The sequence below is a fragment of the Peromyscus californicus genome, unplaced genomic scaffold (assembly GCF_007827085.1).
Source record: "Peromyscus californicus insignis strain IS unplaced genomic scaffold, ASM782708v3 Scaffold_4__1_contigs__length_199733344, whole genome shotgun sequence".
Classification (NCBI taxonomy): domain Eukaryota; kingdom Metazoa; phylum Chordata; class Mammalia; order Rodentia; family Cricetidae; genus Peromyscus; species Peromyscus californicus.
In genome coordinates, this window is record NW_026294562.1 from 120655557 (window position 1) to 120669941 (window position 14385).

A 14385-nucleotide genomic window follows, 5' to 3' on the forward strand; every position below is an offset into this window, starting at 1 on the left:
CGCCCTCAATGGGATCTGCCTTGGTTGCTCTCCATCCTTCCTCTGCATCTACACGTCATCGTGTGCCTCTGTCACTTTCTGTAATCGTGATGATAATCTCTAGAATGGTTCAGTATCTACTAGAAGATCTCCCCCACGTCCTGGATGAAGCCTGGGGACTCGCTCTTCTTTCCAGGGCTCGAGCTTGATGAAGCAGGACTGTGATCTTAAAGAATAGAATCTAGGATTGGGGCACAGGTCTTCTGAGGTCTCGACTTTACTATTCTCAGCAGTTGTAGTAATCTTAGCCCACGTAGGTTCCTCTGCCTTCTCTCCTTTATGATGTATCTCATATATTAATGTACATTAGAAACTCCGCCAGACAATAGCATTTTTTTTTTTTTGCTTTCTAGTTTCAAATATATTTTTAAAGAATTCAAGATTGGGCATAGTGGCTCATGCTTATGATTCCAGGACTCTGAAGTCTAAGGCAGGAGGATTGTCAGGAGTTTGAAGCCAACCTGGATTACATGGTGAGTTCTAGGCCAGCCTGGGCTACAAAATGAGACCCAATCTCAAAAAACAAAATCAGAAATAAAAAGAATTTTTAAACTTTTTTTTTTACTTTTTGAAATTATTCTTTTTTTTTGAAATTATTCTTACATTAGTTAAAAAAATTAAAAAGAGCCGGGCGGTGGTGGCGCACGCCTTTAATCCCAGCACTCGGGAGGCAGAGCCAGGCGGATCTCTGTGAGTTCGAGGCCAGCCTGGTCTCCAAAGCGAGTTCCAGGAAAGGCGCAAAGCTACACAGAGAAACCCTGTCTCGAAAAAACAAAAAACAAAAAACAAAAAAAAAAAAAATTAAAAAGAACAAAACCCAACAGAGTTGTTAAATAATACATTAGTTCTTTCCTCTTCTGGTTTATTTTGTTTTTGTTTTTGAAACAAGGTCTCACTCTGCAGTCCACAGTGGTCTGGAACTCAGTTATAGCCGAGAAACCCTGAACTCCTGATCCTACCAGCTCCTCCTCATTTCAAAGTTATTTAGTCAGGTGTGGTAAAAACCTTTGATCACAGCCCTCTGGAGGCAGAGCAGGCCAGCCTGGTCTACAAAGTGAGTTCCAGGACATCCAGAGCTACATAATGAGACTTTGTCTCAAAAATCAAAATAAAATAAAAGGAGCTAGGTGTTGGGATCATCTGACTTAGAAGCAGTTAAACATGACAGGAAAGTGTGACCACACAATGGCTAGGAGCCAGGAAAGTTTCCAGAAGTTGGAGATGTGATAGATATGACCCTGGATCCCCTGGAGCTGGAGTTACAGGCAGCTGTTGCTGGAAACCAACCTCGGGTCCTCTGGAGGAGCAGCAAGAACTCTTAGCTGCTGAGCCATCCCTCTGGCCCCAAAATGTTTACCTAGGAGGCAATCTTCTTGAGTGTGTTCAGGCAGCAAGTTCCATTCAAGCCTCTGAGGTTGTGGTTTTCATGTTGGTCCATTTTCAAGTCCTCGCCTGTGGTATCTGGGTCTGTCCTTTGTGTGTGCCACACGTGGCCAGCTTAATGCTTGATGTCCCAGCTACATCCATTCTCAAACTTGGAACAAGTTTAGAAACGTGTATTCATTTTATTTTATCTTATTTTTTGAGACAGGATTTCTCTGTGTGGCCCTGGCTGTCCTGGGACTAGCTCTGTAGATCAGTCTGGCTTGGAACTCACAGAGATCCGCCTGCCTCTGCCTCCTGAGTGCTGGGAATAAAGGCGTACACCACCACTTGGCTATGTGTAGCGTTTATAAAGTCAGTTATTCATGAGTCTCAGTGGTCATTTTCCCAAGTCGCTCCCTCTTCATGATCTCCCGAACATTCTATTCTAGATCCCTACATCTCTGGAATTTCCCTTTTCTACCACATAATTCCTCCTGTGAGCCTTGCCTAGAACAAAGAAGAGAATTCAGAGGAAAACAAACAAAAATCCTCATCAGGGCTCCGTCCCATGGTCTTTGAACCACAGCCCTGTGAATACAGAGAATGTTGTCCTCCCTCAAAGTTCTAGACAACTGGTCTCTGCCACCATGTCACCATGGTCACAAGGAGACCTAGCCTCAAGCCTACAGGGCTTCTGAAAACTCTCTGTCCATGTTAACGGCCATGTCCTCAGCTGCCAGCCAGCTCTAACCAGTGAGACAGCCAAAGGGCCAGACGACAGCCCATCAGAGGCTTGAACACAGGCGCGCGCTCAGCCGTGAGCTCACTCCCAGCAGCACGACCCAGAGGTCCCCGAGCCAGGCTGATGGTCAGTGTGAACAGCCAGGGCACATCCGGGAACCTGGACAGCGTTAACACCGGGAGACGCAGCCTCATCCCCACCTCTCTTCTCAATCTCACCTTTCCACCTCCTTGAACTCAGCAAGTAGAATTTTAACAAATCCTGTCTGGGGCTGTCAAGGTGGCTCATGGGGAAAAACCCTTGCTGCCAGACCTAAAGACCTGAGTTCGATGTGTGGGACGCACATAGTGAAGGAGAGAATCAACTCCTGCAAGTTGTCCTCTGACATGAACAAGTACACACTCACACTAAATAAATAAATATAATTCAAAAAACTTAAATCATGTCTAGTAATCCCCAAAGCTGGAGCTCTATGGTCAGCAGGCTTTCATTTGTTTGGTTAGTTATTGCTGTTTTTTTTTGTTTTTTTGGTTTGGTTTGGTTTTTTCAAGACAGGGTTTCTCTGTGTAGTTTTGGTGCCTGTCCTGGAGCTCGCTCTGTAGACCAGGCTGGCCTCGAACTCACAGAGATCCGCCTGACTCCACCTCCCGAGTGCTGGGATTAAAGGCGTGCGCCACCGCCACCCAGTCTTGGTTACTTTTTTTGAGACCGGGTCTCTCTACATAAGTCTGGCTGGCCTGGTACTCACTTTGTAGACCAAGCTGGCTTTAAATTCACTGAGATTCATCTGCTCCTGCCTCCCAAATACTGGGATTAAAGGCGTGTACCACCACACCACACTTGGCTCAGCCAGCTTTGCTGATTTTTTTTTTTTTTTTGGCCTGTTCCCTACCCCCAACCCCACCCCCACTATTCATCTTAGGTTGCTAAATATTATTATATATGAAACAATTTTAAGGAATAATTTGAAAAAAACAAAGCAGGTATGATAAGCACCCACATGCAATTCCATCCAGCATTTGGGAGACTGAGGCCAGAGGGCTGCAGCACGTTTGAGTCACCAAGGCTCCGGGAATCCCGTTTCCATTTCCCAAGTACAGGTGCTGCCCATCCAAACTCTGGTTCTCACGCTTGCACAGCAAGCTCTTTACCCGGTGAGCCGTCTCTCAAGCCCCTGGGCTCACTAGTCTTTTATAAGACACGTAATTTATTTATTTATTTTATTTTATGTGCATTGGTGTTTTTCCTGCATGTATATCTGGTTAAGGGTGTCAGAGCCCCGGAACTGGAGTTACAGACAGCTGTGAGCTGCCATGTGGGTGCTGGGAATTGAACCCCGGTCCTCTGGACATGTAGCCAGTGCTCCTAACCACTGAGCCATCTCTCCAGCCCTCACTATTGTTAGTTTCAATCTCCTCCCCGAACCTGGCCCACTAACTTTCCACTCCGTTAGCTCTCCAGGGCTTTCAAGAGGACACGTCTCTTGTCTTGCTCAGGGTTTCTAGCTTTCCTCAATAGTGGAGTTGGTCTGAACTTCTAGCTAGTTAGCACCTAACTAGTGCTAACGGAAGCTAGTATTCAACAAACATTAGTTCTTTCCTCCTTTCTCCCTCATCCAAGCCTTAGTGCTGTAGAGGGTGGGGTGCAGAAGACACACATAGAAGGAAAGCAAGTGTGGAGAAGGTTCTAGAACCCTGAGGCGCTGTGAGTGCTGTGAGTGGGGCCAGGTGGCTTTGCAGCCCTTGTCCAGCCCACCGCCTCACCTCGACACCCTGGCTTCCTTTGCTCTTCCTAGAACGGCGTCCTTTTTCTTGTATCTGTTTTCTTTGTATCTGAAGAGATTACGGGCATTCCTTTACATTTTAAATAATTCAACATTTTCTCCTAATACTATATCACGAGTTATAAATCCATGATGTCAAACAAGTCTGGCCTCTTCTGAGATGCCTCTCCCATTGAAACGTGAGGCCCACTCCTCCCGTCTGTCTCCCAGCTACAGCAGCTGCCGGTTCCAGGGGATCCCCAGGCAAAACACTCATATATATATATATATATATATATATATATATATATAATTTTTTTAATTTTTAAAGAGAGGGTGGAGAGGCATGCCCGAGTCTCAAAGCATCAGCTGAGAATTCTCATGCCTGTGCTGTCTCCTGGGGAAGTCCAGGCCCACGGAAAAGGTGGTTAAAATCTTGCTACGGCATTAAAGATCCAATCATGTGGAATTTTTTTGACCATGGAGGAAGTAATGAGAAGGAAATAATGAGAATCTTAAAACAAACAAACAAAAGAAGGCAGGATAGAAAACTAAATCAGAGGCAGAGCAGACAAAAGGGGCCTCTTGTGCAAGCCTGGTGACCTGAGTTCAATCCCTGGCTCCCTCAGTGGAAGAAGAGAACCAGTTCCTGAGGCTGTCCTCTGACCGCCACACGCACTGTGGGATGAGCCGCTCTAAAGAGAAATACGCACACGCGCGCACGCGCGCACGCGCACGCACACACTAATAACAATAATAATAATAAATAGAAATAAGGGTCTGGAAAGATGGTCAGTGATTTAAAAACAAAGCACTACTGCTTTTGTCTTTTGAGATAGGGTCTCTGGCTGGCCTCCAACTCACAGAGATCCCCCTGCCTCTGCCTCCCAAGTACTGGGATCAAATGTGTGTGCCACCACACCTAGCAAACTCGCTGCCTGCTCTTGGGTTTGAGTCAGAATCCACAAGGTACCTCACTACTGTCCTAACTAGTTCCAGGGACGCCAGGGCTCCATCTCTGGGACCTACACAGCGGAAGGATAGACCCGGTTCCTGCAAGTTATCTTCTCACCTCCACACACACTCGGTGACAGACCCGTGCACACATGCACACACACTCACATGCACATACAAGTACATGCACACAAAATAAATAAAATGCATATATATCTACATGTTAAATGTATTTTTCACAAGAATATTTAAATTGTTTTATATTTACCAAAACTATATACATAAAATAAAAGCCAGACAAGCAGAAGTAGAGCTGGTACAGACAGCTTCTGAGGTGCCTGCTCTGCCCTCACCAGCCCCACCCGAGGGAGGGCCGAGCTGGCACTTCCACCCTCCTGTCAGGAGATACAGCCAGCTGGGGGTGAGGTTCCCACCCTGTAGGCAGAAGCCGAGTTCACACACACACCTGGCAGCTAGCCTGATCACTTCCTAAATGAGCTCCCTCAGGGCCCCCAAGGGCTATTTCTCTGGAAGGCTGCTCTGCAGCCCGTGGCTGTGGGTGACACAGAGTAGCCCTACCGAGCTTTCCTAGAGCCACTGAGGTTCTGACGTCACCAGGAACCTCGAACAAGGCAGGCAAAAGCGATAAACAGATGCAGAACATGGTGTGGGGTCTTTGAGTTTTGTCCCACTCCAAAGCCTTCGATCTCCTCTTCCCACAGGCTAACCTTAGCACCCACTGAAATAAAACCACATCCCAGGCACTACTGAACCCTTCTTCCCTCTTGAGTGCTCTTTCCCCATGGGAAAGCCTGTCTCTGCTCCCCACCCAACACCCTCCTCCCCACCTTGCCCTAAGCTGCTGAATCAAGGAGGGTTTCCTTTCACTGTTCCAGAAAACCATCTGTCCTGTCCGCACGCCCGAGAAACACGCCTTCCCACGGAAAGCCTCAGCTCAGAAGAGCCGGGACTCTGGCTTCCTCTCCCCTGAGAAACAGCCTTGGTGTAGTTCCTGCCCGAATCAGAAGCCATCTTCACTTACATTTAACAGAGAGAGAGATGCAGCACAATAAAACTGGAATTTCTGATAAACAGAAATCGATTCTTAGTATAAACGTGCCCCATTTATTGTACCCCACCCACGCTCATGAGAACAATGTCTTCCTCCTGTCTGCCCAGAGATGGAACACTCTAGTCCTAGGTAAGTCTTCTGTCCCTCTGCCTCCGGAGCGTGAGACCCTGGCCACCTCTCATCCTCTTGATCCTGCTCCACAAGCTCCATGCTGCTGAATCCCATCTGTCTCTCTCCGTGGCAGGTGGGTATCCCTGCCCCTCCTTCACACAAAACACGTCTTCCTCTTGGCTACCCATTCCCTAGAAATGACTGACTCCTGTTCCCAGCTTTCCCCCCTCTCCCACCACAGGAGAGTCTATGCCATCACACTTAGTTTATGTGCGCCACGCCTCCTAAGCACCCAGTTCTTGCAATGACTATGAATTATTATTATTTTGACTATCACTCGCCCAAGATCACACCTCCCTAGGGGTTGCCAGGCAGGCATATAGGTATGCCACATCCCAAAACTTAAATGAAACCAGAATGAACCAGTACTTCTTAGACATTCAGTTTTAGGGGTGCTGGGAGTGACCTTGTTTTGTTTTGAAACAAAGTCTTACTATGCATCCCAGGCTAGCCTTGGCTCACAATCTTCCTGCCGAAGTCTCCCAAGTGCTTGGGTCATAACATACAGTATTTTTTAAGTCTTCTGGTGAGCATCGTGTGTATGACTACACACTGCGGAACACTCTCATCTCCCCCTTGAAGCGCTGTAGCATCAGCATGGCTATAAAAAACTCTCCACTGATCCCTCCCCCCCCCCCCGCGCCCCAGAACAGCATCTTCCTCCTCTTCCCTCAGCTAGAAGCTTCAGTATTCTCTTGGACAAACAGAGACATAGTCGGGCTATGCTGCCTGCACGTTCCTGTCTGGAGTATGGTCGAGCAAGGGCCATGCCTGTGCCCCCTTGCTCCTGGCTGGAACTCCAGCCCTTCCCCACCCCTTTCTATTAATAGCCCACCACCCACTGGGTGCCAAGCCCTTACAGCAAGAGTTTCCATGAGGTCAGTTTCCCAGAGCAGCCTCCACACACTCTATCCCCACTTACCTCTCCTGGAGTCTTGTAGCTTGTTCGTCCTGGCGAGGGGCTATCTCGGGTGCTGTGTCTCCGTCGGGCAGGGGGTGTTGGGACCTGGGCAGAGGCTGGAGGCAGGGCTTTCCCTAAGCTCTGGGCCACAGATTCTGGAACCTGGCTTGAGGAACAAGTGGTAGTGGGCTCCACTTTGGGTTTAGGAGGAGCAAATCTCTTCCTATTCAAAGGCTTAATGGGCGGGGGGACCATGGAAGGTGTGGGCTGGCCAGAGACCATAGGTACCTTCTCACCTCTAGCCTTGACAGGCTCCTTCCCTGAGGGACTTTCTCCAGATACCCTGGTACGTGGGGGTGGAGGCAGCTCCTCTCCTTTGGGCCTGCCTGCCTGGGTGCTCTCCATGTACATGTCCTTCAGGGAGAAATATACTTGCTCTGAGCTGGGGTCTGGGATAGGGGCTGGGACCGGGGCTGGGGCCAGGGCTGGGGCTGAGGCAGGAGCATCCTGGACCTTGTCTTGAATGCCCACAACAGAGGCTGACTTCCTGGTGCTTTCTATTCCAGAAGGCCCAGGCCCCCGTGCTATCCTGCCTCTGGGCTGGGTCTGCGCTGGCTGCACATCCGTGGGTTTCTCTCTTCTACTGGAATTGGGTGTATCTGTACCGGGGATGCCATTTTCTGAAGAGCACTGGCTTCCATCTGCCTTTTCTAACTCTGGCTTCTGTACTCCTGGTTTACATTCCTCATCTTTCCTTTTCTTCTTGGCCCCAGACTCCTTTGGAGGGGTGTTCTGAGGCCCCAGCTCCATGACCTCACAGATGTACGTCAGCAAGCCATGTTCTCCATCTTCCCCATTTTCTGGGGCCGGCTCCCCATTGGTGGGTACCTCTCCGGGAGCAAAGCTGTTGATCAAACCCAAACCTGGGTGCTGAACAGACTCAGTCTCTCCTTCCTGCCAAGCTGCGGAGGACCCTTCCTCTGTTTCCCTGACCGGGGCTGAGGGGACTGCCGCTTCGGCCCCACTCAGTCGGCGCTTCCGTTGGAATCGGTCAGGGCTGATCTTGCGAAGAGTGTCGGTCTCTGCTGATGCCTCCTTCCCGTGCTTCCAGCTCTGTTCAATCTCCCGCATCTTGGCTGCAGCCTTGCGCTTCAACTTGGCGAACCAGCGCTGGTGAATCTTGTACTCGGTCATAGTGCCCACCTCTAGGACCCCTGAGCAGGACACGATGCCCTTGGTGTTCCGAGCAGAGGCCTGGTAGATGGCAGCATCTTCTTCCCGGCACCTAGAGGCAGGAGCATGAGGCGCCATCTCTCCCTCCTGGGAGACGAGAGCCCTCCTCCCCACAGCCAGAGCCTCTGGCATTGACCACGTGCTCCCTCCCAATCCAAGTCCTGTCCTACCTTAGGCATCATGAATTTCCTCAGTTACAATGGAGGAAACTGAGGCCACGGGAGGGTGGCAGCTGACCAAGGCCATGCTGTCCCAGGAGGGATTAGACCTGGGGCCCAGAAGAGCTCCCTTCAGAAGCAGGTGACCAACACAGCCCCCGAGAGCAGTAATGATGACACTGTTGCTTTTTCTGGCTGCTGACCTCATGGAAAAGGTTTCTGTGGGTCAGGACCTCCTCTGGTTGCACTGACACGTGGCTGTGAGAAGCACGCCTACCCTGGCCTTGGGAGATCCCAGACACTGGCAGACAGCGCAGTTCACCAGGTAGATCAGCTCAGCCGCAGAACCCTGCCCTCTAACTGCAGAGAGAGCCTGGGCATTCCACCCGGCTGACTCCATGTCTGGTGGCAGAATCCCGCGTAGGGCCCTCAGGAGGGCAGAGAGCCAGGCAGGCCCTTCTCCCTCACCTGTACAGCTGAAGGGTGTGACGGTTGCCTTGGTGAGTGATCTCATATTTTGGCAAGCCACAGTAACGGTCCAGTTCTATGTCATCCTTGTACCAGGTCACCTCTGGCTCTGGGTATCCTGAACAAGGAAGCAAGAGATTGAATGAGGTTAAGGTGGGATCCATACAGTGTCGAGGGCTTCCTCACTGCCGGAAGAGCCTGGACAGTACCCATGCCCCAGGTCCTCTGGAAACACTATCCCTGTTGCTCAGCTCACTTTTAGAGCGTAGGATGTGTCAAAGAAGAAAGCATTTCCCCTCTGGCTGGAAGGAAGAAAGTTCTTTTCTTTCTTTTTTTTTTGGTTTTTGAGACAGGGTTTCTCTGTGTAGCTTTGGAGCCTGTCCTGGAACTCGCTCTGAAGCCCAGGTTGGTCTCGAACTCACAGAGATCTGCCTGCCTCTGCCTCCCAAGTGCTGGGATTAAAGGCCTGCACCACCGACTCCCAGCTGACTTCTCAGCTTTCTAGTAGGAAGAGGTGAGGTATTTCCAGCAACTGATAACTGGGAATAACATGCTTCCTTTCTATAATGGGTCATTCAATATCCTCATATTTAGTAAGGACTCTACCTGATAGGTCTCCTCTCCAAACCCCATCTCGGCTGCGTCCTCTCCTTTCATTCTAGGTTCCTATGCTGTATCCTTTGACAACAGAACTAAAACACCCACCCATCCATCCACTCACTTTTGATCTGCCTAGCCACCCATTCTCACACACACACACACACACACACACACACACACACACACACACACACACACACCATAATGAGGTTAATTAAAGAACCTACCAGGCGCCAGGTGGCACATGCCTTTATTTCTAGGACTCGGGAGGCAGATGGGATCTCAGTGAGTTCAAGGCCAGCCTGGTCTACAAAGTGAGTTCCAGGACAGCCAGAGCTTACACAGAGAAACTCTATCTCAAAAAAACAAAACAAAACAAAATAAAAGGGACTTACCAGTCCCTTCCTTGGGGACTCCACGCTTGGAGGGCAAGCCCTTTCCTGACTGAGCACCTGGACATAGAATTCTGAAGAGTGTGTGAGGCAGTCTGTTCTGAAGCACAACCTAAGAAGTGGATAACACTTGTTTACAGTGAGAGCTAGGGAACCACACCAGGGAACCGCACTAACCCGAGTCGGAGAGAAGCCAACACACTTCCAAATCCCACTTCTAAACATGGCATGGTGGTTCACGCCTACAGTTTCGGGCTAGCCTTGGCTATAGAATTGAGAGGCTACCCTGTCTCAAAAGAAAAAGAACAAAGAAGAGAGATCTTTTATTTATTGGCTTATTTATTTATTTATTTATTTATTTATTTATTTATTTATTTTTATTTTGTTGTTGGCTTTGGGGGTTTTGTTTGTTTTGTTTTTGAGACTTTCTCTGTGGGGTCTTTCTCTGTAGCCCTGGCTGTCCTGGAACTCTGTCGACCAGGCTGGCCTTGAGCTCATAGAGATCTGCCTGCCTCTGCTTCTGAGTGCTGGGATAAAGGCGTGCGCCACCACACACAAGCCCGTAGAAATCTTTTACAGAGCTTTCTCCACACCATCCAGCCCTGCTCCTGTTCCCTTTGATACACCAGAACCATCCACCATGGTCACCTGTGACTTGCACATGGCTAAATCACTGCTCACTTCCCAGACTGACTGGCTGTAGCTGGTCCAGGAGCAGCAAGGACCCCTGACGTGGCCATCTCCAGCCCAGCCCTCTCCCCTCAACTCCTGACCTGGATCATTGACTTGATATTTGTATCTTCACTTGAAGGTCTGACAGGTGACAGGTGTGAACAACAGACCCCTTATTCTTGTCTCAAGACAATTCGCACACAGCTGAGTAAGTGGACACAATCCGTCCCCCCAGTGTGGTTCGGGCCAAAGCATGGGGCCATTCTTGTCCCTTTCTTTTCCTCACGTCCACTCTGTCAGACAGTCCTAAGGCTCTCCCTTGGGAACAGATCCAGAATCTGACCACTTCCTGTCACAGCCTGGTCCCCTCCAGGGAGACCTTCCTCGCTGACATGACTGCCTCCATCCTGGCCTCTCTTCAGCCCGTGGAAACACAACAAGAAGCCCCATTCTCGAGGTACCCCAGGGGCTCCCGTCTCACACAGGCCCGCACAGTCTACACCCTGTCACTGTGCTGCCCTTATCTCTTCTTCTCTCCCCTTGGCATGCTGCACCCCAACCTCACAGTCCTTGCTGGCCCACTCTGACAGCACAGGAGGACGGACCTCAGCTCCTGTGGAGCTCTGCCTCCCAGTTAACTCCTCACAGAGGCCTTCCCAACACCCCTCAGCATTTCCTTTTTATGATCGTTTCTTCCTAGCGCACACTGCCACATGACACACTGAGCTTGTTAGTTGGTGTGCGCCCTGCCCATCATGGAATGTCAGCTTCACTGCAGCGGGGACTTATCAGTGTTCCTCGCCGCCGTGTCCCCAGCTCCTAGAATAGTGCCTGGCATGCAACCCACAGTAAGTAAATATTTACAGATGATGACATCAACAGTGTAGGAAGAGCCTAGGATCCAGAGAAGGAAGCGAGCTCCTTGGCTGAGGATTTGGTAGAGCCTCGGAGTGAGTGACACTTGATCTAGACCCAAAGACTAAGCAGAAATTCGGAAGATGTTCCCTTCCTCCCACAGGTGCGTGCGCCCCCTTCCTCCTACTAATCATGGCGCTGCAAAAGCCGAGCTCCTTGGCCACCTCCCCTGCTAGAGCCCAGACCCCAGCGGGCAGGAAGGACCCTTTGTTCACCGCCGTGGGCAGGAAGGACCCTTCGTTCACCGCCGTGGGCAGGAAGGACCCTTCGTTCACCGCCGTGGGCAGGAAGGACCCTTTGTTCACCGCCGTGGGCAGGAAGGACCCTTCGTTCACCGCCGTGGGCAGGAAGGACCCTTCGTTCACTGCCGTGTCTCCTCCACCCGAGACAGTGCCTGCCCAGCAGTTACTCAGTCTGTTAGCTGAGCGAGTAGAGGAGTGAACAGTGAACAAAAGGCGGTGGGGAGGGCATGCCCGACATGGCGGCGTGTGAGGAAAAGCGAAGGGCACGCCAGGGAACGGCACACAGCAGCAGGGAGGCGAGGCTGGCACACAGCAGCAGGGAGCCGAGGCTAGGGCTGGCGCGGCCAGGAACAGACTGGGCTGTAAGCCGAGCCCTGTGTTTCCACTGCGCGCTAAAGCCCCCGGTTACATCACTGCACCCGGGGTCAGGGCCAACGCAGGTGCTCTCACCATCCTGTGAGATGATCTCATCCACCAGGGCCTTAGACCTTCTGCCTCATGACCTGCCCAGGACATACACCCTCAGCCTCCAGGCCAGAGCGAGGCTGGAGCGGGGCGAAGAGGAGGAATGGCCTCACAGCTGCGGCCTCACCCCCACAGGAGCTGCTTATGATTCTGCGCACAACGGGCATCAAGCGGACAATTTAGGGCTTCCCAACAGTAGAGGCTTTGAAAGCGAATTTACTTGGGGAGCATGCTGGCTAGCCCTTGGCCAATGCGAACTATATTATATAAATGCACAAAAGCCTGACAGAGCTAGGTCCTTCACTCCGCTGTACATACTCCTGGGCAGGTATGCATGTATACACACAGAGAGACAGAGCTCTGGTCAGAAGAGTTCAAAATGGAACCTGAGCCAGTGTCCTTCCCCTGGCACACGCCTTTAATCCCAGCACTCGGGTGGCAGAGCCAGGCGGATCTCTGTGAGTTCGAGGCCAGCCTGGGCTACCGAGTGAGTTCCGGGAAAGGTGCAAAGCTACACAGAGAAACCCTGTCTCGAAAAACCAAAAAATAAAAGTAAATTATTTACTGAAAGAACGGTGGTTCTTACTACAGATTAGGTCCCTTGGTTCAATCTGCCTACCTCTGAAGCTCTCTTCCTCCACTTCAACATGTGACTATGCACATATACGTACATACACACCCCAACATAGAGCATACCCCAGGGTTGAAGAGAGTCAAGGGAGTACGTATGAAAAGAGCAGTCTCTAAACAGCAGCATTCCAGCCTAAAGGGGCCTGCAGGATCCAGGAAGCAGGGCCCAGCATAGGTCCACCGTCTCCCATTCTCCCACTGTGAGTGAGAAGAACCCTGGAGGTCCTGGGTTCCCTCTCCACGTCTGCAGGGGTCCCTTCCAGAAAGGCCAGTGAGTGAACAAGGGAGTCTTCCTCGACAGGACAAAGGTCCAAACAGAGGAAAGCATTGTCTGTGCCCAGTGAGGCCCTAGAGTCAGGCCCTGAGCCATCTACCCTTGCCAGAATGATGTGGTCCCCCGACATCCACCAAGAGAAGCCAGGGACACAGAGACCAGTCTCCATCACTGAACAGCCAGGAACACCTCCAAACTGAGGAGACCTAATGTCTAACCCTGTCTCCCTAGTTCTTGGCGCCCTCCCCATTTCCTACAACCTACATCTTCTCCTTGTTTGTTTCTGGTATACAACGGTACCATGGAGACCACGGTCGAATCTGCTACAGAAAGCTGAAGGAGCTGAGATTGGGGATGTGTGCGGGGACGTGGAGGGGAAGGACAGCAGTAATGAAAACGTGGATATTAGAGCTGCCCAGAGCACTGAAAACGGTACCAGCTCAGTGGGTAGCTGCTCCTCAGCAGAAGACCATGGCCTGGGCTGCTCATCATGAGATGCAGGGATTAAAAAAAAAAATGCCCCTGAGGCCCATGAGATGGATTCGTTGATAAAGGTGCTTCCTATCCTACTGACAACCAGAGTCCCATCCCTGGGACCCACGTGGTGGAAAGACAGAATCGACCCCCACAAGTTGTCCTCTGACCTCCACACAAGCACTATGGCACGCACACACACACACACACACACACACACACATTAAAATAAGATGTATTTTTAAAACTTATTCCTTTGGGCTCAGTGTTTTTTTTTTTTTTTTTTTTTTATTTATTTATTTATTTTTTGGTTTTTCGAGACAGGGTTTCTTTGTGTAGCTTTGCACCTTTCCTGGAACTCACTTGGTAGCCCAGGCTGGCCTTGAACTCACAGAGGTCCGCCTGGCTCTGCCTCCCGCGTGCTGGGATTAAAGGCGTGTGCCACCACCGCCCGGCTGGCTCAGTGTTTTTAAAACGCTTGCTATGTGAGCCTAATGACCTGAGCTCAATCCCTGGAATCCAGGATGGAAGAAGAGAACTGACTCCTGAAAGCTGTCCTCTGACCTCCACACATGTGCTTTGATATGTATGCTTAAACACATATCACACACGTGCGCGCGCGCGCGCGCGCACACACACACACACACACACAATAACAATACTTCTTTAATTGCTCCTTTGGACTGGGCTTGAGGAAAAGGCTTACTCCCGTGAGGAAATTGGGAGCACTCAATAAACTGTCCCATGATTCTGTACACCAAACTGGTGTCTGGCAAGTCCACACTGATTCTGAGAAGCCAGGACACCCTTGATTCCTGCTTTTGCTGAGGCTCCCCATACAGGTCCCCACATCAGA

At 50.6% G+C, this 14385-nt stretch overlaps 1 protein-coding gene across 4 annotated transcripts in view; it reads right to left on the minus strand.

Annotated features, from left to right (window-relative positions):
* Positions 1 to 14385, minus strand: part of Alpk3 (alpha kinase 3) — a 47108-nt gene that overhangs the window by 19620 nt on the left and 13103 nt on the right. For 2 of the 4 annotated variants that reach the window (XM_052712854.1, XM_052712853.1), the window contains 2 exons: positions 8866 to 8983; positions 7028 to 8291 (listed from right to left, as the gene is read on the minus strand). In XM_052712854.1, the coding sequence (XP_052568814.1) occupies positions 7028 to 8291; positions 8866 to 8983 (1382 nt within the window). Of the gene's footprint in view, positions 1 to 7027; positions 8984 to 12136; positions 12284 to 14385 lie in introns of those variants that run through there. The other 2 variants (XM_052712856.1, XM_052712855.1) reach the window with 2 other exon arrangements.